The sequence below is a fragment of the Pan paniscus genome, chromosome 8, assembly GCF_029289425.2.
Source record: "Pan paniscus chromosome 8, NHGRI_mPanPan1-v2.0_pri, whole genome shotgun sequence".
Lineage (NCBI taxonomy): Eukaryota > Metazoa > Chordata > Mammalia > Primates > Hominidae > Pan > Pan paniscus.
In genome coordinates this window covers 25,288,224-25,314,217 of record NC_073257.2, presented here as the reverse complement: position 1 = coordinate 25,314,217, position 25,994 = coordinate 25,288,224, and the positions used below count along the sequence as shown (strand labels likewise).

Sequence of the window (25,994 nt, the reverse complement as noted above, 5' to 3'; positions counted from 1 at the left end):
AATAAATACATCTGCACATCCTTTCTTCACCATGTTCACCCTCAACGTGGCAGCAAAATGAGAGACAGAACTACAAAGTGAGGGAACTCAACCTGGGAGGGGCTGCCCTTGGCTGGCCGGGCGATAGCTGACTCATCCGCCCCGACTGCTAAGAGCGTATTTCTCAAGACTCTTGTCTTATGGGAACTGACAAAAGGAAGCCACATTTACCACAGTTAATGTCTTTCTGATTTAGGAGGCATGCTCTCCCTGAGCTGCCACTCTGGTCCCAGTGGCCAAACGGGCACAGATGGCATGAGAAGCAACGACATCCGCAAGGACCATCCGGGGCCAGCCTCGTGGCCTGATGGAAAGTGTCTCTGAGGCAGAGAAGGCTCCTAGAGCAACGGCTGACCAGCTTCCCCTCCCGCAGAGCTGACAGCGTGTGTTGGGAGGGAAGAGCTAAGTTAGGGGGTGGAGGCGCTAGGTTCCAGATCACAAGAATCTGCAAAGCTCTTCAGCGAGATGGCGCAGCAGCCTGGCCTGGCCACTCCACAGAACCAGATATCAAACAGCACAGAGGTGCTGGGAGCTCAGGGCAAACTTCAGGGCACAACCTCCTGCCCCGTGCCAGGTGCCCAGAGTTGGAGGCTGCAGTGAGCTATGATCACGCCATTGCACTCCATCCTGGGCAACAGAGTGAGGCCCCATCTCTAAAATAAATACATAAATAAAAATAAAATAAAAGATTTCTGCTTTGGATAACAGCATGGTTGTTATGGGGGAAAGTTTAAATTATTAACAAGTAAATATCAGGATGACAATATTGGGGATGGAGATTTACATATTTGTGTCAAGAATTTGAACAAGAATATACATTTCTTGTTCTTTTTGGTGTTGTGTCTTATCTGTGTCACATCAACCAACAAAACATAATTTTTTTTTTGGAGATGGAGTGCAGCGGCACAATCTCAGCTCGCTGCAACCTCCACCTCCTGGGTTCAAGCCATTCTCCTGCCTCAGCCTCCCAAATAGCTGGGATTACAGGCGTGCACCACCAGGCCCGGCTAATTTTTGTATTTTTAGTAGAGATGGGGTTTCACCATGTTGGGCAGGGTGGTCTCGAACTCCTGACCTCATGATCCACCCGCCTCAGCCTCCCAAAGTGCTAGGATTACAGGCGTGAGCCGCCGCGCCCGGCCTCTGGTGACCTTCTTAATTGTGCTTGGAAACAAACGCAGGGGTAAAGAAAGAAGCCCAAAGCAACAGATACAGGAGAAAGGAGCACAGACAAGGAAGCTGCGGTGCCTCCAACAGCTGCTTACACAGCCTCTGAGCAAAGACCCGGCGGATGCCCTAGCCAAGGAAGACAGCAGGAATACAAGGCCACAGCCACCGCAGAGCAGGCTTCCTGCCTAGGAAGCGCGGATACTCTGTGTTCTCGTGAGCGCTCTACGCTGACAGTTCTCCAGCATCGTGGATGGCGGGAGGGAGGACTCTTTAAAAGAACAGCCTCCTCCCTGTCTTCATCATCTGTTAGAATGAGGAACATACTGGCCACCATCCATTGTTCAGAAAAAGAAAGAATAAAGAACATGGTTTTTTCTAGAAATCCACACATCAAGGGACACTGCCACATGACACATTTCACCCTCAATCTGGCAAATCTGCTGACACACTGGGCCGTGGTGCAAGGCATGTACAGGCTGGAAAAGCAAGGGGCTAATTTTTATGCTTGGATGTTACTTGAGATGTTTAGATTCTTCTTCTTCTTTTTTTTCTTTGAGAAGGAATCTCATTCTGTCGCCCAGGCTGGAGTGCAGTGGCACGATCTCAATTCACTGCAACCTCTGCCTCCCAGGTTCCAGCAATTCTCCCGCCTCAGTCTCCCCAGCAGCTGGGATTACAGATGTGTGCCACCACGCCTGACTACTTTTTGTATTTTTAGTAGAGAAGGGGTTTCGTCATGTTGGCCAAGCTGGTCTCTAACTCCTGACCTCAGGTGATCCACCCGCCTTGGCCTCCCAAAGTGCTGGGATTACAGGCGTGAGCCACCATTCCCAGCCGAGATGTTTAGATTCTTGCAGCCACAGACTAACTACACTTAAATAATTTTTAAAACACGAGACTCTGCTTAAATGGTAAAGTTTATGACATCAAGCATATGGTTAAGAAAAGGTTCCTGGGCTACATGTAGTGGCTCATGCCTATAATCCAGCATTTTGGGAGGCTAAGACAGGAGGATCACTTGAGCCCAGAGTTGGAGGCTGCAGTGAGCTATGACTGCACCATTGCACTCCAGCCTGGGCAACAGAGTGAGACGCTGTCTGTAAAATAAATAAACAAACAAACAAACAAATAAAAAAATACATAAGATTTCTGCTTTGGATAACACCATGGTTGTTATGGGGGAAAAGTTCTAAATTATAAACAAGTAAATATCAGGATGACAATATTGGCGATGGAAATTTACATATTTGTGTCAAGAATATGAACAAGAATGTACATTTCTTGCACTTTTTGGTGTTGTGTCTTATCTGCGTTATATCGACCAACAAAATACAAATATTTTTTAACCAATTAGAGGTGGGTAAACTATTTGTCTTCTGGTGACCGTCTTAACTGTGCTTGGAAACAAAGCCAGAGGGTGAATATAGAAGTGACATGTCACCCAGCAAACAAGACAAAGCAAATTGATTTGGAAATGACATTTCCACCAACATGAAATATTTTTAAAATTGCATAATGGCACACACACCCATACCCTAAATTCTAATTTCACTTGTGATTGCTGGAATCAAGGGTCCTTTGAAACATTGTTTGAAAAAGCCCACCAAGATCACTTCAAATAGCTATTTTTCATCTCACGGAAATTCGTGGAAAATATAACATTCTCAGGCAATTTTCAAAACTCTCCTGATAATTTGATATGTGGCCAAACCAGGCCAAACCGTGGAGATCCACAAGGATGTTCTCTGTCCTGCTCGCCTCCTGTGATCGGCAGTCAGCTGCACTGTTTCACCAACCTGCTGAATTCACCTGGCCTTTCTAGCATAGCCCCCAACCCATCCATTTTCTTGTTTCAGCTGTGGTGAGGCACATAGCCCTGGCAGAGTCCACTTCTCACTCTGATCTTGTCAGACGCCAGTTTTCCTGCCTGAGAACCAGCCGAACCGGCCAGTGTTATGTTACCAGTCTTACGACGCGTGGCAAGAACTCTGCTGTAATTCCAAAAAATCACAGCGTCCAGCTTCCAAACTTGCAGAAGACCAACGAGTTTCCAGACCCAGGAGGTGCCGAGCACAGTCCCTCCGGGGCCTCGGAAAGTGATGAGGGCTCTGAACTACGCAGCCACAGTTCCATCTCCTGGCCAGTGCTGCCTGGAGATACCCGAGAGCTTCCTAGTCAAGGAGAAATTGTATTCTAATCGTATGCAGCAGAATTCAAGTGTGACTGGGGAACCTGACAAGGACTCCCTGCTGCTCCCATGCCTCCTGCAAGAGGGATGCTTTGAGTTCTTGCTTATTTGGAGCTACTAACAAAGACAGGCAGTCACTGAAAGGCTCCACGGCTTGTGTAAGATGTCCCCAGCCTCCAGACAAAGCAGGAAAGGGCCTATTCTCCTGGCCCAGCCACAACAGAAGGCACATCCCCTCAAATGACAAGGCAAAGTCCCTGGGGGCTCTGTCAGTGGCTGTAGGGAAACCCACCCACCTGGAGATATTACAAGGGACCTATGCAAGCCAGTCGGCAGGTCCAGCCTTCAGCATTTCCCTTAGGCTTGCCCAAAGCCAGCGTTTTGGAGCTGCAGAGAGTGGGGTTAGCGTGGGGGCGGCTGTATTCAGTTGACACACATTGGGCACAACGGTTGGGTTCCCAGGTGCATTCACCAAAATCCTGTAACACAAGGGCCTCCTCTGACTCCCTCTGTACCTCCAATGTCCCTTTACTGCTGCATAAATCCCACTGTCAAATCAGATTTCACGCTGCTGGAGGGCAGGGCAGAGCTCTCATCTCTGTATGTCCTGATTGGTCGGAACTTGGTGATTCAACTGAACCCAACCTAGTCGCCACACACCATTATTTCTATGGAAAAATGTCTTCCAAATTCCACACAACTGGGCTACAAGTCAACTTTGCTGCCTGAAATATTTTTGGTGAGTAGGTACAAGAAAAAATAACACAGGACGGGCGGAGGCAGGGAACAAATGAATTTGGGAATGGAAGCAACTGCCAATTGGCAAGTACCTGTATTAGGTAAAAGCAAGAGCAGTTTGCTAAATACCTTTCCATGAACACATGATTTCAGACAGGAACTTTGAGGAGAAAAGAGGCAGAATTCACCCTAACTCTACGTGTGTGAATGTGCTTGTCACTCATGTTACTCTCCCTTTAATACCTTTTCTCTGGCCGGCACGGTGGCTCACGCCTGTAATCCCAGCACTTTGGGAGGCCAAGGAGGATGAATCACCTGAGGTCAGGAGTTCGAGACCAGCCTGACCAACAAGGTGAAACTCCGTCTCTACTAAAAATACAAAAATTAGCCAGACGCGGTGGTGGGTGCCTGTAATTCCAGCTGCTCAGGAGGCTGAGGCAAGAGAATCGCTTGAACCTGGGAGGTGGAGGTTGCGGTGAGCCAAGACTGCCATTGCACTCCAGCCTGGACAACAAGAGTGAAACTCCATCTCAGAAAAAAAAAAAATACCTTTTCTCCAAGGAAGTTCGGGACTACCAGGTTTAGGGGTAAAGGGCAGAAAGAAATACTTTGTTACACGATCTCTCAGAACCTCCTCCTGGTCAGATCTTGGGTGCTATTAACTCAGCTTTCTTTGCTATTCCTGACAAAACAATATCCCATCGGCTTATTAAGTTTACACCAGTAAATAAAAGTTAAGCTCCATGTAAACCACTCAGCCTCACCAGAGTGTCCAAGGAGCCATCAGAGACCCCTGTGGAGAGATGTGGTCCTTCTCAGAGACCACGATTAACTCATGCTTTTTATAAAACTAGGTTGAAAATTCAAAATAATTGGATTTACTACTGTGAGACTCACCATCAGCCCACTTATGGAAAATTCCACTTTGCGGGAACCAAGCTACTTTATATTGATTTAGAGCAAGTATTCCTGGCGAACGGAAAGACTCGAGAGACTTCAAAAAAACAAAAAAAGAGTTTCAGAAACCTTTCATCTTGTTTTTAAAACAATTAAATTGCCCATTTTCCTTACCAAAGAAGAGAGAAGAACAAGGCGTAACCAAGGGGACTGAAAACTAAGACAGCAGCTGTCTTGTGGGTGTGGGGCTCGCGGTAATCAATCTTCATGCTCTTCTGAAGTAGAAAAGAATTTTCCCTTTCCCGAGCCCCAAGGACGTGCCAAGAAGCAGTTTCTGCTGAGAGGGTGGAGGAAACGGCAAAGCCCTTAGCCTCCTAGGAAGCCCACGTTCAGGGTGCTTTGCTCACCTCCATGGAAGTCTGTGTGGCCTCTCCTCTCTGTCCTTCACACATGACCCCTCCAGTGGGCGGAGGACGGTGACACATCAGGAGGGAGCAGCCTGGGGGACGGGGCAGTCCTCGATGCCAGAAGATAAAAGCCAACAGTCCAGAACCAGGCCGGGTATAGTGGCTCACGCCTGTAATCCCAGCACTTTGGGAGGCTGAGGTGGGCGGATCACGTGAGGTCAGGAGTTTGAGACCATCCTGGCCAACATGGTGAAACCCTGTCTCTACTAAAAATACAAAAATTAGCCAGGCGCGGTGGTGCATGCCTGCAGTCCCAGCTACTCTGGAGGCTGAGGCAGGAGAACTGCTCAGACCGAGGAGGTGGAGGTTGCAGTGAGCCAAGATTGCACCACTGCAGTCTAGCCTGGGCAACAGAGCAAGACTCTGTCTCAAAAAAAAAAAAAACAAAAACTGAAAATACTGAATTTACTCTAAAAAACAAGTCTGTTATCTCAGATCCAGCATGGAATCAGAGGACAGGATTATAGGCTGGGCTCTGTGCCACAGTAAACTAGAGGATTCATTATCTTGCCTATGCCTCAGTTTCCTGTCTTGATGGGCACATGCCACTCTGTGTCCTAGAGTTACACCTGCAAGGAAAAGAACTGGAGCTCAATTTGGAAGAGTTGCACATGGCCTCTCATTGTAAACAATGCCAGTAGGTATCTGTGTCCAGGGCTAGATGGTCAGATCACAGCTGGTCTTCCGGTCCTTGATGAGCTTCCACCAGGAAGTGGGACGAAGCGATGACCCCTGCTGGTGGGGGAAGGAACACCAGCTACTAAATCAAACTGTAATCAAGTTTCTAACAGTTTGTGACACTGCGTATCAGAGAAGACACGAGAAGATTTCTCTCAAACAGTGAGAGAGAAAGATGACATTTCTACCCAGCAGTGGCCTTTTCAGAGATGCTAAACAGAACTTAAAGATCAGGAAAAATAAAATTAAGCTTCGTGTTGTTGCAACCCCAGACACATATTTCAGTAGAGAATTTGGCCTCAGTAAGAATGACATCAAGACAAGGAGGTGATACTGAATGTGCTGGGTCAGGTCAGCTTCCTGTCAGTAGCAGAATTTGCAGCAGCAGGGATATTAAAAAAGAAAAAATTAAGACGATGAGGGACTTTTACCAGGAGCATCTTAATAAACAGCTGCTGCTTCACCCAGGTTTCCAGTATTGCAATCCAGACTGTTGGCAAGTAAAAATCAGGCTGAAACACAGGAGCGTTCTCTGCCTGAAGTCTGTCTTCCATCCGAAGTCACAGAAGAAGAGCAGAAGGCTTTTGGGACAGCTCTGATCTTTTCTGTTGGGATAGCCTCCTTCTCTGGTCTCTATCATCCTTCACCTAGAGCTGTCATTCATGAGGAATGAATTGCCTCTAGCAATAGATCAGGATGGCAAAAAAAAAAAAAAAAATTAAATTAAAAACATATCACCAGGCCAGGCATGGTGGCTTACGCCTATAATCCCAGCACTTTGGGAAGCTGAGGCTGGTGGGTCACCTGAGGTCAGGAGTTTGAGACCAGCCTGGCCAACATGGTAAAACCCTGTCTCTACTAAAAATATAAAAACCAGGTGCAGTGATGCGTGCTTGTAATCCCAGCTTCTCTGGAGGATGAGGCAGGAAAATCGCTTGAACCTGGGAGGCAGAGGCTGCAGTGAGCTGAGTTCGTGCTACTGCATGCCAGCCTGGGCAACACAGCAAGACTCCGTTTCAAAAAAAAAAAAAAAAGTATCGCCAAAGAGCAGCTTACCCTGATTTTTCCAGTAGCCTTGAGTTTCACCACAGGCATGAGAAGTCCCCATGAAAGCACCATACTGGTATGTAATTACCATTCTCATCTGAGCTGGGACTGTTGTTCAAATGCTCCCAAAGCCAATCATGGAGGAGTGAGGCTAAGGAACGGGGAGGGAGTAGAAGCTGGGGCCACTGGGCTTTTGAAATGTGGGAGGGCCTTGGAACTCCACGGGATGGAGGAAGTCAACTGTGCCAAGGAAGGCATTTCAGAGCAATGTGGCCACAAACGGCACTGCTGTGCGGCCCTTCTGGGGTCTCCCATGGGGGCCTACCTGGTGTGTGATCACGGCGTGATGCCTACTCTGTACTTAAGTCAAGCCTTTCTTGTGAAATCTGATTAAGAAGACTGCCGTAGTCATTCCAGGGTTTTGGTTTTTAATCATGACACAGAACAAATGGAGCTCCACAATCTGCCCTCCCCCTCTTTCCCACCACGACAAAACGTGACCTCCCTCCCACATCAAGTATCTAAAGAAGCAATTCCACAAGGAAGAAAAGTGCCTTAAAAACACTGTGTTCAGAGCCACTCTGTGGGGCTGCCATGTGTGGGATGGGGCTCCTCAAAGCCGGGCTGGGTTTACGTCGCCCACGTGCAATGAGTCAGGTCCACGAAGAGGAGCAAGCCCTACAAGTCTCCCCACTTAGGGGGCCCTGTCCTCTCCAACACAGGGGGTCTGGCTGCAGCCCATGGTGTGATAAAATGTTCACTGTGGGCTGTCACCAAGTAGCTGTTGAGAAAGAGAGAAAACTCTCATCTGGATGTTCCACCTACTTACTCATCTGTGCCCTGTATGACAATTTCTCAGTTACATAAAACCCTGTTTTGACACTAACAGTCGGAGAGGATGAGAACAATGATGTAATGCTTATAGTCACGGACCAAAATATGGTATTTAAGTGAGAAACAAATAAAAAGCAAGCTCTGTTGGGGAGCAACCACATCGAGGAGTGAAGACGAAAGGACTGGGAACAGAGGCGCTATGGGGAAAGATGAAAAGAATCGAGATCACTCAGAAGACAGACGCTGGGGAGGTCCATTGACTGAATCCTTCTTCTTGGCTGTATGGAGTGAAGACGGGAACAATGATGGCCAGTATCCTTGACACGTAGATATTTACATACTTAAAGGATGCCAACTCACAAGTCTATAGAAACACACAATGTTAAAACCAGAAAAAAAATTTACAGGAGATATTTAGCCCAGCACATTTATTTTATATACAAGAAACTGAGAATCCCCAAGTTTAAGTGAAAGGCACAGGCCTCCTTCATATCTAATCAATGGCAGACAGAGGAGGACGCTTACATTCAAGTCCCCTGCTGTGACTGCCACCAACTATAGGCTGGGTGGCTTTGAGGATAGAGGTCCTCGCCCCAACACTGTGCTGGCTGGAACCCCTGGTTTCCAAGAGCTCATCATAATCCCACGCCCCACATCAACTTCTAGAAGTGCAGCGATGCCTGAATTAACACCAATCCTCTAACTCAGTGAAAAAATACACCGAGAATGTTGACCAACTGTTCTCCATCTCCTTTTGGAGAAGAACAAGACGAAACACGTTGAAACTATTTTAGGCAAGTTAAGGCCGAGCTAGACCAAAGATGTCTATCGTGGCTTTGCAGCCAACACGGCAACTAAGTTCCAGAAGGAAATGAACGATTCCTTCCCCGACAGCCTCAGGAACATAACAGTCAGCCACCATCTACAGCATCAAGGTGCAGGTCTGCTTCTAGACAGAACGATGGACCAGCTGTACATGTTCCTTCTTATTTCTGAGTGACATCCGTAATGGAATAGTGTGGCTGTGGTTGTGCACTCCACATAAAATACTGCTAGGTGATGAACTGTCACTGAATAAGGCTCAAAAAAAAACATTCTCAACTAGGCACAGTGGTTAATATCTGTAATCTCAGCACTTTGGGAGGATGAAGCAGGAGGATCACTTGAGCCCAGGAGTTCGAGACCAGCCTGAGCAACAAAGTGAGACCCTGTCTCTACAAAAAAATTTAAAAATTAGCCAGGTGTGGTAGTGTGCACCTGTAGTCCCAGTTCTGCAGGAGGCTGAGGTGGGAGGATCACCTGAGCCCAGGGGATCGAGGCTGCAGTGAGCTATGATCATGCCACTGCACTCCAGCCTGGGGGACAGAGACCCTGTCTCTTGAAAAAAGAAAAGATAAAGATAGAAAACAGGCCATCCTCCACCAAATAGAAGTTTCTCATCTGTCTTGTCAATTACGTGATTGATACGGATGTTTTCTGTCACTTCCTACTGATGTTCAGTGATTCAGATATTTTAATTAATGCAGCTGAGCAGGCAATATACATAATTTTACTAACTTCCTTAGCTCTGACTTTTATCTCTTATTGCCGAGACCAAGGGGCATGTTATACTTGACTGAATTAAATGGATTCCCAATCTTGGTCAATACCATATTGAGAGCCACCATGGTATCCTGAGGAGCCACTTTCCACCAGATGGGCCCATCGTTTCTCCTAAATGATCACCAAGTACAATTCCACCAGCCCTCTCTCGAGGCTCAGTGAGTCTGTTCATTTCTCCCAGATCCTCCAAGAAGCAGCCCGTGACTCTGGGCCTCTGCTCCTCCTGCCTGCTCTGCACCTGTGACTCTCCTTACTTTTGCTCAAGTCCTACCCTTCCTCCAAATCCATGTCCTCCAGGAGTTTTCCCCTGGTCATTCCAACCCTTGACGATCCCTCTCATTCCCGTATTTTTTTAGAGATGGGGTCTCACTCTGTTGCCCAGGCTGGAGTGCAGTGGTGTGCTCATAGTTCGCCGTCGCCTCAAAGTCCTGGGCTCAGGCGATCCTCCTGCGTCAGCCTCCTGAATAGCTGGGACTACAGGTGTGTGCCACCACACCCACCTACTATTTTTTTAAAGAGACAGGGGTCTTACTATGTTGCCCAGGCTGGTCTCAAACTCCTGGACTCAAGTGATCCTCTCACCCTGGCCTCCCAAGGTGCTGGGATTATAGGCATGAGCCACTGTGCCCAGCCTTCACACCTGTATTTTAATGTTGCTTCTGAAATACACTGCCTCACACGAATCTGTGCGGCCCATCTACCACAATCTACTGCAGAACCTGTTGGTGTTAGCAGAGCCAGCCCTATGTGCCGCCCACATCTCATTGACATGGATGGGGATGCCCACCATCTCCTGCTATCAGTGAAGTGATGTGTCGCCTCCACAGGCCACAGTCCTTGCAAAGGGTGTGTACAATCCAGGCAGCCGCCACATGTAAAAGGGTGAAGTTCCAAGTGCTTATAGTCCTCTTGCCTCCTCCTAAGGCACCCTGTGCATTGGGATACTTGGGGAAAAAGCACCAATTTCAGTTTCATTGTTAGAGAGCTCATTTAAATTGAAGTCATAGCTTCATGTTGGCAGAATTAACTATTCAGCTGAATAGTCATTTAGATAATAATCAAATGGTGATTCACAAATTGAAACCAACACTTCGACCTATCAAAAGTCTGAACTCAAGCTATAAACCTATAGATTGCCCTGAGGGGAATGGAAGCTTTTCCTCATCTTTATTCACACATTTCTTTCTAAATACAAAGACACCATGCTAGGCTGGGAACAGACAGCAGCATCCTGCCCCTGGCTTGGGCCCAGGGGACAGTGTGGTCCCTGAATCACAAGTGGCAGCTCTCTCTCCCTCCTCCCTCGCAGCTGCCAAATGGGGCTGGGCTCTGCCCTGTTCAGATGGAAAACTTTCCAGCAGTTTCTTTGCTCAAGATTCAAAATGGTGTCCCAAGAGCCTTGCAGGGAGAAGCCATGGCTGGGGAAGGAGGTGAGTGGCTGGGGCGAGCCCCACGGTGGACATCATGCTGGTGTACTTACCAAGACCCGTTTCACCTTCTTCCTGCCATTCCTCTGACCACAGGGCCACCACACTTAATTAATAGTTCAACCAGGGCCAGGAATGGTGGCTCACGCCTGTAATCCCAGCACTTTGGGAGGCCGAGACAGGTGGATCACCTGAGGTTGGGAGTTCGAGACCAGCCTGACCAATATGGAGAAAGCCTGTCTCTAATAAAAATATAAAATTAGCCTAGGGCATGGTGGTGCATGCCTGTAATCCTGGCTATTCGGGAGGCTGAGGCAGGACAATTGCTTGAACCCAGGAGGCGGAGGTTGCAGTGAGGTGAGATCATGCCACTGCACTCCAGGCTGGGCAACAAGAGCAAAACTCCGTCTCAAAAAAAAAAAAAAAAAGTTCAACCAAATCCTCATCTTACTTGACTCAGTAGCAGCAACTGACAAGTGATAACTTCTATGTGAAGCACTTTCTCCATGTCTGATGGGGAGCATGCCACTCTCTGCCAGCACTCTTTCTACTTCACCCACTGCCCCTTCTCTGTCTTGGTATCCTCTGCGGGCTCCAGCTTGTCCCCCTGACCTCTCCACTCTGATGTCCCCAGGACTCAGCTCTGGGATCTTTCCTCTCCTTCATTGCCTATCCTGGTTCATGGCTTTAAAACGCAGCCATAAATTAACATCTCCCAAATCTAGTTGATCCTCATTACTCAAGGATTCTGTATCTGCAAATCTGCCTACTGGCTAAAAGTTATTTGCAACCCCCAAATCAATACTTTGTGGTCATTTGTGGACATGCATAGAGTGACCAAATACTTGAGTTGCCTGATGTGCAAGTTTCAAGCTCAGGCGGAATGAGGTGGTGCTCCTCCTTCATGTTTCATCTCAGACTGTAAACAAGGGTCTTTTCTCACCCTCTATTTGGTGTCGTGTTTTTCACATTTCTGTGTTTTGTTGGAGATCTCCCTGTTTACAGCAGCCCCAAGCATATTGCTGAAGTCTGTCTAGCTTTCCTAACAGGAAAGAGGCCGTGATATGCCTTTCAGAGAAAATCGGTGGGTTAGAGAAGCTTCCTTCAGGTAGGAGTTACGGTGCTGTGGGCTGTGAATCAATGTTAATGATTCGATAACATATATTCAATAAGGTGTCTTTAAACAGAAACACACATTCTGAAAAGGTGATGTACTGATAGGATGATGAAAATGTGACCAGAGGCTCACAGGAACCCAGCCTGTGTTTCCCTTAGGAGCAATGGTTCAGTATTGATTAATTCAGTGCTTTCAGCTATTTGCTATAATAGAACATGATGACTATGAACAGCGAGAATCGACTGCACATAGTTCCAGGGTCACGTTCCAGCTGCCCTCTTGGCTTAGTCAACTTTAACAAATTGAAACCAAGCTCCTCCCAAGGCATCTGCAATCTATTCATCCCACAGGCTCTTCCACCTCCAGCAAAGACAACTGCACCCTCCCAGGGTTATCAGGACCAAAAACCTTTGAATTATGCTTGCCTTCTTTCTTTCTCTCAAACCCTACTTTCAATCTTTCAGAAAACCTTGAGGACACTGCCTTTGAAATATACCTGACATCTGATAGCTTCTCATCACTTTTCCTGCTACCAATCTGACCTAAACCCTTGCTGATCAATGCCTGAGCCTTCTCACAGTCTCACCTGATCAATGCCAGAGGTTTCTCACATCTCCTTCCTCCACCCTACCCCCACCATCTATCCTGATCCCAGCTTGTGTCCTAGAGCAGCGATCCCCAACCTTTTTGGCACAAAGAACCCGTTTCACGGAAGACAATTGTTTCAAGGATATGGTATTGGGGATGGTTTCAGGATGAAACTGTTCCACCTCAGATCATCAGGCATTATTAGATTCTCAAAAGGAGCGCGCAACCTAAATCTCTTGCAGGCACAGATCGCAACAGGGTTCAAGCTCCTATGAGAATCTACTGCCGCTGATCTGACAGGAGGCGGAGCTCAGGCAGGAATGCCCACCAGCCTGCCTCTCACTTCCTGCTGTGCAACTCGGTTCCTAACAGGCCCTGAATCAGTACCAGTCCAAGGCCCAGGGGTTAGGAACCCCTGTCCTAGAGGGAGCCTGTTAAAAACAATATGTCACTGCCTTAACACAGAAGCATCCCATGGCATCCTATCACCGAGTAAAAGCTAAAGTCTATACAACGATTTCCAAGTCCTGGTCCACATACCCCTGCTCAGGACTTCTCCAACTGTCTCTCCTATTCCTCTCCTTCCTGCTTCCCCTGCTCCCTGCTGCTTGCCCACATTCTCCTGCCTTCAGGCCTCTGCACTGCGCCTGGAATGCCCTCCAGATACCTGCATCGTCGGTTCTCTCGCTCCTATCAAATCTTTACCATGGCCACCCTCTTAGTGAGGGCTGCCTGCACACTGTAGTTAAAATTGCCACCACCCTCTGAACACACAAACTTCTTATCATCTTTTCTGCTTCATTTTTCTCCTTAGTACTTAAGGCCACCTAACACACGAATGAACTTAGCTATCAATATTTGCTTTATAGCCTATGTCTCTCTCACTCAGATGTAAGTGCCACTAGGGAGGGGATTTTTATGTTTTATTCTTCTATTTCTATTGATGTACCCGCCCCACCCCCCACCAGTGCCCAGAACAGAAGGTAGGCAATAAATAAATAATTCTTCAAGGGCTGAATGATGTAGCCCTTAGCATACATTAAGCTGACCTGTTTGCTTTCTCTCTCACAATGCTGAGGTCAGAATTAGTACCTTATTCACATTTGTATTCTCTCTTTTTTTTTTTTTTTGAGATGAGTCTCACTCTATTGCCCAGGCTGGAGTGCAGTGGCACAATCTCAGCTCACTGCAACCTCTGTCTCCCAGGTTTAAGTGATTCTCCTGCCTCAGCCTCCTGAGTAGGGAGGCTGGGATTATAGGCGCCTGCCACCTTGCCTGGCTAATTTTTCGTATTTTTAGTAGAGACAGGGTTTCACCATATTGGCCAGGCTGGTCTGGAACTCCTGACCGCAGGTGATCTGCCTGCCTCTGCCTCCCAAGGAGCTGGGATTACAGGCATGAGCCACCGCCCCCAGCCCATATTTGTATTCTCAAACCAAACATTGTACACTTGGCCCTTGTATCCATGGATTCAAAATATGCGGATCCACAGATCAAAAATATTTGAAAAAACAATACAAATAATACAAATAAAAACAATACCTATGACAACTATTTCCACAGCATTTACATTGCATCAGGTATTGTAATCAATCTAGCAATGACAATACACAGAGGCCACGCCTAGGTTATATGCAAATACTATGCCATTTCATATCAGGAACTCAACCATCTGAGGATGCTAGTATCTGCAGAGGGTGAAGTATCTTGGAACCCAGCCCCTGTGGATACCATGGGACGACTGCACAGAGTACACAGCAGGAACTCAATAAATGCATGCTGAGTGAATGGAAGGGGAAGAGAGAAAGAAAATATGGCTAAGATTCATGATCTGTGTGTTTTTACTAAATTCAGTAAGTGTCTGCACAAAGATTTCATGAGACTCACAGTGCAGTGAGAGACACAGATTGATACGAACCCTAATGCAATGTGATCACACCATGACAAGGAAAGCGTCATAGAAAGAACCAGGATGTCAAAGGAGAGGACAAGGTGACAGGAAAGCAGTCAAAGGAGGTAACATTTAAATTGGGCTTTGACGGCTCAATAGGAGCTTGCCATGCAGACTGCAAGGGAGGAAACAGCCCAGGCTCAGCTGGTAACTGCCTAAGGGATGTCCTCTAGACACAAGCTCTTCAAAGCAGCCCCTTCCCTACTCTGAGGTTGTGTCCCCTCCACACGACTCACTCCAGAGGGGCACTCTTGGTGGAGTTTCAGCGCTCAGTCAACACAAACCAATAGAAGAACGCCACTGCTACAGTCCTCCTCTCCCCCAGCCTCCTCCAGGACAACCTGGTATCTCACAACACCATTACCCAATGGCTCCCACTGGCTGCCATTTAGAGTAGCAAGAGCAATGCACTCTTCTCAACACCATTCCCGACACATCAGTGCCAGACACAGCAATCAACAGACTCAGACCCCGCAGATGGCAGCCACTTAGAAACCAGAAAAACTGCCATTCCGTGGGCTTTGCCAAAACACAGAGCAGTAAAACTCAATTTAGAAAGTGCTGGAGCTTTCCAGCCAAACATGAGAAGCACGTGATGCGTACGTAGCTAGGGGCCGTCACTGGTTGTCAGAGCATTTAAATCACAGCCCAAGGGTCAACTTCCTGAAGGGAAGAGATGGGCAGGCCACAGTATCAGCACCTTCTCAGCCTGGGGAGACTGCTGAAAAGAGAACCAGCATCATGACCTAACAGACCTTTTCATTTTCTAATGTCTGGGATTCCTGATAGTTGGAACAGGCTCTCCCCACTCAGCTTGTCTGGTCTCATGTATTCACGGCTTCCCTGATGGCTCAGACCGAGCTGGAGAAATTCCATGAATATACCACACACACTCTTTCCTCCCGTCACCACCCCAGGCACATGTCCCCCAGCCAGGGACCATGCTATTCCTGCAACCGTTATCACGCTATCTTAGAAGAGATGATCGATTACTATGCTGTTAATTTCTATCAAAGCCTATACTGGCTTTTTTTTTTTTTTTTTTTTCCTGAGATAGCATCTCGCTTTGTCACCCAGGCTGGAGTGCAGTGGCGCAATCTCAGCCCACTGCAACTTCCGCCCCCCAGGTTCAAGTGATTCTCCTGCCTCAGCCTCCCAAGTAGCTGGGACTACAGGTGTGAGCTACCATGCCTGGCTAATTTTTGTATTTTTAGTAGAGATGGGGTTTTGCCATGTTGGCCAGGCTGATCTTGAATTCCTGGACTCAACTGACCCAACCACCTTGGCCTCTCAAAGTGCTGGGATTACAGGCGTGAGCCACTGCACCCGGCCATGCACTGGACCCTTCAAAAATGAGCAGAGCAACCTCTTCTTCTGTGCCTTCTGCATACACACGATCCAGGGAATTGAGCCCCCTTGCGATGGTGTCCACACAGCTCCTCCCCAGCCACGTTTCCACCCCTGCATCTCCCCGCTTCTAAACCCTGCTGCTTCTTTCCCTTCCCCTTATTTTGTTCTCTGCCCGCCTCAGCCTGCTCTTGTCTTTCCTCCTCTGAGTTACTCTGAAAATGAACAGCTATGACACTTGAGCTTGACATGGCTCTGTAATTATATGCAAGGACCTGAAAGGCCACAAAGTGGCCCCAAGGTCATCTGGAGTTTCCCACAATACCCCTTGTAACTCCTTTAGTTTGAGGCCGGCTCTCCTCAGCCTGCCTGGGAAGGTTCTGTGGATGTCCCCGAAGACCCACAGGGTGATGCTGGTCACATAACATACCTCCTCTCTCAGGTGGGCTCAATGGCTATTCTCATGAAGAAAGGTCACCGCACTTTGCATGACAAGAACTTAGCCTCACTCGGGCGCGGCGGCTCACGCCTGTAATCCTGGCACTTTGGGAGGCTGAGGTGGGCGGATCACCTGAGGTCAGGAGTTTGAGACCAGCCTGGCCAACATGACAAAACCCTGCCTCTACTAAAAATACAAAAATTAGCCTGACATGGTGGCAGGCGCCTGTAATACCAGGTACTCGGGAGGCTGAGGCAGGAGAACCACTTGAATCCAGGAAGCGGAGGTTGCAGTGAGTCGGGATTGCGCCACTGCACTCCAACCTTGCAACACAGCTAGATTCAGTACCCTACCACACCCCCCACCCCCCACAAAAAAAAAAGAATTCAGCCTCAGACTTCATTTTCCATAACTCTTTTCCAACCTCATCTTTTTTCTTGCTCTCAGACATCCCTAGCTCGTACCCTCTCCCAGCCTTCAGGCTTTCGCACAAACTGGTTACTCTTCCTGGGATGCTGTCCTGTAACTCCCACATGGCTGGCTTCTTCTTGCCACTGAGACCAAGGCCCAAGTCTCCTCCCTGTCCTCTCAGCCCAGTCCTGATTCCTTGTCACTCCATGGCAGGCCCCCAGGTTTAGTTTCTTCATATCACTTAAGATCTGAAATGACCCTGTTTGCTTACTTGTTCCAACTAAAATGTAAGCTCCATGAGGGCAGGCACCGTGTCTGTGTCATTCACTGCCTTAATCCCAGTGCCTGGTACAGCATCAGGTACATAGTAGCAACTTTACATACATTTGCTGAATGAATGAATGAATGAATGAATGAATACGCTGATGTCAATGAAGGTCTCAGAACAGTCACAAGTATTCTAATGGTGTTTCTCCAGGACCCCGGAAGTCAAAAGATGAACATCAGAATCCAAGTGTTCAGATCCGTCAGTAGTTTCCTCTGCATTTTGGATGCTTAGTACAAAGAATTGGGGGTTGTGATTTAAGGAAAAACTTGAATGCCTAGCATCACAGTACAGATCAGGGTTGACTGACTGATGAGAGTGACTTGGTCAAGGTCTGAACCAGGTTCCTCCATCAATGTTCCTATCTCAGTAATTGGAATAAAAAGTTCTCTTGTGTGTGCACCTTACTGTTATCTCAGTGTCTCATTGTAAATCCCTCAGAAACAGATGTATGCAGTATCTCTGGAAATGGAACCTGGGATTCATCCAAATTAACTCCCAGCCTCCAGTCAGGCCCACAACCAAATCAAATGGGATTTCTACCCAACTGTGCAAAAGTTTTCAGGGGAAATCACTTCCCTGCTATGAATTATTCATTCCAGTGTCACTCAATCTTTTTATTCTTTCCCCCAAGGGAAGTGAAGGCAGCTGTGATTACATGCCAAGCTCATATGCTTCACACAACTGATGAGTTGACACGTGGTGACACCACACATGAGGACATCACACACACATGGGCACATGTGTGCACATGCACTGTCCTTACCGACATAGCCTGGAGTTCCACAGGCAGTGGACATCACGTCTCCTTTGCCCTCCATTTTTGACAATCCAAAGTCACTGATCATTATTTTGGACTCCTCATCTTGACTGTAGTACAAGAGATTTTCGGGCTAGAAAGAAAATAAGAAAAAAACATTACAAACTACGTGTAAAGCTGGGTTAATTGTGGAAGACTCATTCAACTGCAAAACCTATTCACGACGTCAGGATGTCCTTGACCTTCGGACATAGTAGATGCATGAACTAAAGCGGCGGCCAATAGAAACAGTGCAGAGCGCCCAGCACAGTGTGTCTGGCACACACAGGCTTTCAATCAGCGTTAGTCTCTTTCCTTTACTAATATTTTGTCTACTTTAAAAAAGTCACCATATTCTGAGGCAATCTAGAAAGCTGACTGCCTTGCAGACTTGTGGATTTACGTCTGGGGTTAGGGAAGGGAGATTCCAGGAAATGAAATAACTCTTGCAGGTGCTTCTCTGCTCCTTTTTATGAGTGATTTTTCTTGAATCCAAGGGTCTCTGTTTCTGCCCTCAGCAACACGCCCCGCCGCCCTGCAGTTCTGGGAGATGTGCTGCACTGCGCCCTTCACGAAGGCCAGCTGACCCGTGCTCGCTCCCCTGCCAGGAAAGCAGAGGGATGCCATCCCGGAATAAATGAATCTGGAATTGGAAGACGCAGCACTTCCAGCCATGTACCCTTAAGGGGTCCGCACTTCTGTTTGCCTTTCTGTGAAGCATGGGTTGATTTCATCCTTTGTCTGTTCCTCTGAACAGTGCTTGGGCAGCAGGAATGCACAGCAAAGGCCTTCTTCCATTTCTTATGGCCCCCGTGTTCCTGTCTTCACTACAGTTCTGCAACATACAGGAGGGGCTGAGAGTAGCAGTCCTGGGGTTGGCATGGGAGCCAGTGAAGTATCATTTGCATCGTGTTTTATGTAGAATTGGGGAATCTCATTGTTCCTAGCAAGGAAGCGGGGGTGGGTCTTATGGAGGCTGAGAAGCTACAGCCTTGGAGCTTGTCCTTGCACTGCTGCGTGGGCCTTGAACACAAAGAGGAGCCTGCATTTTTTTTTTTTTTTTTTTCTGAAGAGCTGCCGGACTTGATGACTCCTGGATTCATCATCATGGTGACGATTTATCACGGGGGGAGACGGTGTCAAGGACTGTCATCTCTGCTGTTGTCCAGGAATGTCCACCCTCCAGGATAATCCTCACCCAATGAATGAGGAATCGTTTCTGTCATTTACACCAAACCTTAAAGGGAGCGTAGCACGAAGAATCTGACATGGGAAAGGCACTTTCCCACAGCATTTCCCATCCAGCTCTCCTCCCCCGCCCCAGCGGGGACAGCCACATTCTCTCTCCTCAGGGGTTTGTGGTGAACCTTGGGTTTCAGACTTTAGAAACTATTCTTATGTAGAGTGTGAAAGGAAAATAAATCTCAGGACCCCAAAATCACTAAGCCGGAGGGAAAAGTCAAGCTGGGAACTACGCAAACCTGCCTCCCATTTTATTCCTAAATAACATAGCTACAAAGATAAAAAAGCCACATTCCTCCCTCATGATTCGCCAGTAAGGAAATTCCTTGTGGGCAAAAGATAGACAAACTCAAAGTCTGGCCAGGCACGGTGGTTTACACCTGTAATCCCAGCACTTTTGGAGGCCGAGGCAGGTGGATCACCTGAGGTCAGGAGTCCAAGACCAGCCTGATCAACATGGCGAAACCCCGTCTCTACTAAAAATACAAAAATTAGCCGGGCATGGTGGCACATGCCTGTAATCCCAGCTACTTGGGAGGCTGAGGCAGGAGAATTGCTTGAACCCAGGAGGCGGAGGTTGCAGTGAGCCAAGATCGCGCCATTGCACTCCAGCCTGGATGACAAGAGTGAAACTCCGTCTCAAAATAACCAACTAACTAACTAACTAACTCAAAGTCCTCCCTCTGCTCACGGGAGACAAATACATACCTGATTGCTTCCTCTGCCTTATTGTTTCACTGAGCCAGACTAAAGCGTGAGTGACTATTCCTGTAAATTGTGTATTCAGTGAAGAGCTGATCAGAGACTCAAAAGAAAGCAACCCTTTGTCTCTTATCTACCTAAGACCTGGAAGCCTCTGCTTTGAGTTGTGCCGCCTTTTCATACCTAGCCAATGTACATCTTACACATACTGATTGATGTCTCATGTCTCCCTACAACGTATAAAACCAAGCTGTGCCCTGACCACCTTGGGCACATGTCATCAGGATCTCTTGAGGCTGTGTCATGGGCACATTCTTAACCTTGGCAAAATAAACTTTCTAAATTGACTGAGACCTGGTCAGGCGCAGTGGCTCATGCCTGTAATCCCAGCACTTTGGGAGACTGAGGAGAGGGGATCACCTGAGGTTAGGAGTTCAAGACCAGCCTGACCAACATGGAGAAACCCCGTCTCTACTAAAAATACAAAATTACCCAGGCATGGTGGCGGGCGCCTGTAATCCCAGCTACTCAGGAGGCTGAGGCAGGAGAATCACTTGAACCTGGGAGGCGCAGGTTGCAGTGAGCCGATAGTGCGCCACTGCACTCCAGCCTGGGCAAAAAGAGTGAAACTCTGTCTCAAAAACAAATAAAAAAATAAAAATAAATTGACTGAGACCTGTCTCAGATATTTTTGGGTTCACAAGAGTGAGCAGACTTGTTTAGAAAAGTGGTTCTCGGCCTGTTGTGCAGCAGAGGCACCTGTGAGGGTATTCACTGGCCAGAGATCTTGCTCTTCAGCGGGTCTGAGATGGGGCCCAGGGCTCTGGATTTCAGAGCTCCACAAGCAGCATTCTGATGTGTCAACATCGCAGTGAAGAAATTTTCAGAACTCACCAAGACTCCGTCCTTGACCAAACTTGAGGCAGGTTCCTCTGACTCCCCTGCTCTCCTAGGCCTTGACCTTGGCCTTGTCTATCCCACCCCTGCCAGGCCTGCGCAGCCCTGTCTTAGCCGGTCTGCTACGTTGGAGAATCCCCCCACCACGGGTATCTGATCAAGTTCTTCACCCACCCCACCCCCACTGACAGGACTCCTGCTGAAGCCAGGCCAGGGTAATTCGGCATTGAGATTGGGGTGATACAGGAGCTAGAAAGAAATTATTTTGCAGATAGTGAGGGTAAAAGAGTCCTCGGCAAGGCTTCCCTTCTAACAAAAAGCAGCCCAATAAATTATTATTTTTTTTTTCTAACAAAGAACAGCCTGAAAAATCAAGCTGCAAACATAAATAAGCAAGCTGGAAGCTTTCACTGGTGAATGCCGGCAGCTGTGCCAATAGAAAAGGGCCACCTGGGGGCCAGGCATGTCCAACATGGAGGCTCCATCTCCCTTTTCTTTGTCAGCCACGTGTACGCCACTGCACTCCAACCTGGGGACAGAGGCAACACTCCGTCTCAAAAAAAAAAAAAAAAAAAAGAAACAGGCAACATGGGGCTGGCCAGGCAGAGAACCCATCTGCATCATAAAAGATTAGGGTGGGGATGGCAGGGCACGGGGGGGGGGGGGGGCCGGGGCTGGGGGGGCTCACACCTGTAATCCCAGCACTTTGGACTTTGGAAGGCTGAGGCAGGCGGATCACCTGAGGTCAGGAGTTTGAGACAAGCCTGACCAACATGGAGAAACCCTGTCTCTACTAAAAATACAAAATTAGCCAGGCATGGTGGCACATGCCCTTAATCCCAGCTACTAGGGAGGCTGAGGCAGGAGAATCACTTGAACCTGGGAGGCAGAGGTTGCAGAGAGTTGAGATTGCGCCATTGCACTCCAGTCTGGGCAACAAGAGCGAAACTCTGTCTCAAAAAAAAAAAAAAGATTAGGATGGGGGCGGCCAGCTTTTCATGCCCTATGGAAATGGCACACCTAGCCCTAACTAGTTTTTTGTGTCCTATACAAATGGCACACCTGGTCCAACCAATCTTTTGTGCCTTATGTAAGTCAGACACCACCTCCTCAAGCTCAGCTATAAACCTCCCCTGCATTTCACCACAGACCGGAAACCCGCTTGGGACCCCTCTCTCTACAGGAGAGAGCTCTTCTCTTTCTTTCACCTACTAAATGTCCGCTCTGAAGCTCACTCCTTGTGTGTCTGCATCCTTGATTTCCTTGGCGTGAGACAATGAATCTCGGGTATCACCCCAGACAATGAGGCCACTTCAAAGGCATTAGGGATCTGATGAGATCACGCGGGTGGAAGATTTCAGCTCAACTGATTCAGCAGGATTCTTGCTAAAAACTGGACCTACTGGACAGCCAGAGAGCAGGGTCTAGTCAGAAAGAGGACCCAAAGGGGCCTTTGTCAATGTCTAAGTCCTTAGCCTGCCTTTAGCAGGAATCCTGCCAGGTCAGGTTAGCAAAAATCCCCCTAATTTCCCATCCACTACCCCCTCCCCTCTCTTCTTTGGCTATAAATCCCTACTCGTCTAGCTGTATTCCAAGTTGAGCTCAATGGCATTGCAATGGTCTTGAATAAAGCCTTCCTTACCATTTCAAGTAGTGTCAAAATAATTCTGTTCTTTAATAGAAACTAAAGAATAAATACTATCCTTCACCTCAAGTAACAACACAGAAAGGGATGGCAGTTAACAGTCACTGTGACATTAATTTTGTGGATGAAGCAGGAGATTAGAAGAAAATCAACTGTGCACTGAAGGATGCTTCCAATGAGATTTTTTTTTTGAGATGGAGTCTCTCTCTGTCACCCAGGCTAGAGTATAGTAGCACAATCTCAGCTCACTGCAACCTCCGCCTCTTGGGTTCAAGGAATTCTCCTCCCTCAGCCTCCGGAGTAGCTGGGATTACAGGCATGTGCCACCACACACGGCTACTTTTGTATTTTTAGTAGAGACAAGGTTTCATCATGTTGGCCAGGCTGGTCTCAAACTCCTGACCTCAGGCGATCCATCTACCTCGGCCTCCCAATGTGCTGGGATTACAGGCATGAGCCACCGCGCTGGCCCCAATGAGTTTTAAAAGAAAGTAAAGTGGCCAATCAGTTGAAACAAGAATACTGTCATGCTTAGAAAAGGGGCGGGAATGCTCGAATCATAAAGACCACATGGTTCATGTTTTCTCTGGAAGTTTAGGGATTATCCTTCACTAAACAATAAGGATCCAATCATGGATGCAGAGAGAGGACAATGCTGTTGTTTCTGATTTTTTATCTTCCTTGTCCCAGGAGGTGATAAGGAGAGGAGAATAAGTGATTTCACACTGCTAAACAAGACATAATCCTGGCAAGGGGTGGCCAAAGGGCCCAGAGCATCCGCACATCCTTCCTAGAAAAGATTCATCTGGGTCAATAAAATGCTGTTTTGAAGACCAATTATGCCCAAGGAGGGTTAAATCAACTGGTCATTCACAGTTTAGATCAATTTATTTATTTATTTATTTTGAGACAAAGTGTCATTCTTGTTGCCCAGACTGGAGTGCAATGGTGCGATCTCGGCTCACTGCAACCTCTGCCCCCCCAGTTAAAGCGATTCTCCTGCCTCAGCCTCCTGAGTAGCTGGGATTACAGGCACCTGCCACCACACCTGGCTAATTTTTGTATTTTTAGTAGAGATGGGGTTTCACCATGTTGGTCAGGCTGGTCTCGAACTCCTGACCTCACGCAATCCACCCGCCTCCACCTCCCAAAGTGCTGGGATTACAGGCGTGAGCCTCCGCGCCCAGCCAATCAATACTTTTAATTGGCCCAAGACTTGTAAGGACAGCAGGGCTTTTCCTGGGGGAGGAGGGAAGACGGTGGGGGAGAGGCAGGCTCAGGTATCATCTGGGTGGGAGGCCCCATCCCCGATCCCAACAGGAGGGCTGTGGGGGTGGGGGCCACAGGGAGAGGGTCTGGCCCACATTGCATCACAATTCCTCCTGGTGTCCAAAGAGGTCCGGGACTCACTGGAAAAATTAAGTTTTTGGCATATTATGGCATCTTTGCAAGACAACTGGTGGCCAATACCTGAGTTGGAATATCAACCCCAACACTTTATAATAATCCACATAATAAGCTTTAATAAGATCAGAATCAACACACTTCTGGTAACATTAATATTATCCATAATCACATTCCTACTCCAGTGATTGTCAACTAGGGGCAATTTTGCCCCCCAGGGGATGGATATCTGGCAATGCCTAGGGACATTTGTAACTGTTAACAATTCCAGAAGTAGTACTGGTATCCATGGGCAGAAACCAGGGATGCTGCTCTAAATCCCACAGTGCCCAGGGCTGAATGCCAATGGTGCAGGAGCTGAGAAACCCAATCCTAATCCACTGAGGCAGGACCAGGCACTTCCAGTCTCAGTCACTTCATTTTGCAAAAAGAGCAACTGTCTCTAATAGCTTCTCAGGGCAACAAGACATTGCATAGCTTTCTACAAAGAGAAGGAGGTACATTTGCAGGTAGGCTGGGGCAGTATTCCGATTGCTGCACTAAGCTTAAATTAACACGATCATCCTCTCTCTATTGCTCTGGGCTTGGTTATATAGGTTGTTTTAACTTTAATTTTCTTAGCTGTTTACGCAAATTTAGTAGTCCAATTTCAACTTCCTCCTCATAGATCAAACTCCTTTGTGCCTCTGAAAAGAGATCACAGAAAGGTCCTAAAATGGCAGTGTTCTTTACGTAACGACAGGCCCGGTGATCTTAAGGCTCCACAGGATGGAAGCTGCAAATATTTCTCCAAAAGCATTACGTAGGTTAATTAAAAACATTATCTCCCATACAGCCAATCAGCCTTTCCAAGGGAGAGATAAACACTGCCCCTCCTGGATATGCCTTATTTGCTTAGAAATTATTTTTCTAATAAGTACAGACAGCTAGCCCATCACAGTGCATCCCTGTGGCCACCACACGAACGTGTTCAGAGAGAGCTGCCTATGTGTTCTGGAAGCACAGAACTGGCATTTGTGGGGGCACAAGAGAGCAGAGAAGGCCCGGAGGCCTGGCAGAGGTGCCAGGTCGGCTGAGCTAGCCCCTACCTAGCCCTCTGAAGTATCTCCAGGCCCCGAACATGAGCTGACCATGCCCACAGCCATTTCAGATGTCAAGAAGCCTGCAGAGGATGAAGGCTCAAAGGGATCCACTAAGATTCCCAAATATCCTCGCCCAGTGGTTTTCCAAGAGCAGTTCCCAGACCAGCATCCTCATCACGGGCAGACCTGTTAGAAATGCAAGTTTTCAGCCCCCACCGGAGACCTACAGAATCAGACCACTGGGGATGGGGCAGCCGTCTCTATTTTCATAGCCCTCCAGACAATTCTGATATGGGCGAACATTCGGGAATCACTGCCTGGGTCAATGGAACATGACAACATGCAGAAAAACCATGGTAGTGAGTCTTTATGAAAGAAAAAGCTACACCACTTTATTCCTTAATACCCAGTAGCAGATAATAGCCAGGTGTGGAAACTCTGTTTATACAAATGTTTATGACTGGTTCTTTAAATTGATTTTGATTTCCCACAGTTGTGTACAGCACAGCTTCAAGATGATATGATCCTCGTGTTCATAATGAGTGGTGGGTATGTGTGCTGGGGTGGAATTTTTGTCTTGACTGGTGCAGTAAGCTCTAGGGGCTGGACCTGTAAACATCCTAGAATGAGGTCACATTGCAGCTTTGGGTCAACCGCACTGCTTTCTACTGTTTCTCAAGTTGATATGTCTGATACCTACCTTTGGTACCATATGTGTGACATCCACCCTTCAGTACTGTTATGTTTGACATCTGTCCTTCAGTGTCTACATAGACCTGCTGGGGAGGGGCATATATGCCCATATAAGGCCCAGATCCTTCTGTGCCAATGGGTAAAGGGTCAATATACCAAAACCTCATTAGGAAACTGTAAGAAAAGAACCTGCAAGACACTATTTTTATTTATTTATTTTTTTTGAGACGGAGTTTCGCTCTGTTGCCAGACTGGACTGCAGTGG

At 47.6% G+C, this 25,994-nt stretch overlaps 1 protein-coding gene across 6 annotated transcripts in view; it reads right to left on the bottom strand.

The window, feature by feature from the left end:
• The window catches only part of CAMK1D (calcium/calmodulin dependent protein kinase ID), a 481,509-nt gene that overhangs the window by 46,634 nt on the left and 408,881 nt on the right, over positions 1-25,994 (bottom strand). For all 6 annotated transcript variants that reach the window (XM_034929971.4, XM_034929966.4, XM_034929970.3 and 3 more), the window contains one exon: positions 18,032-18,158. In XM_034929971.4, coding sequence (XP_034785862.1) covers positions 18,032-18,158 — 127 coding nt within the window. The remainder of the gene's footprint in view (positions 1-18,031; positions 18,159-25,994) is intronic.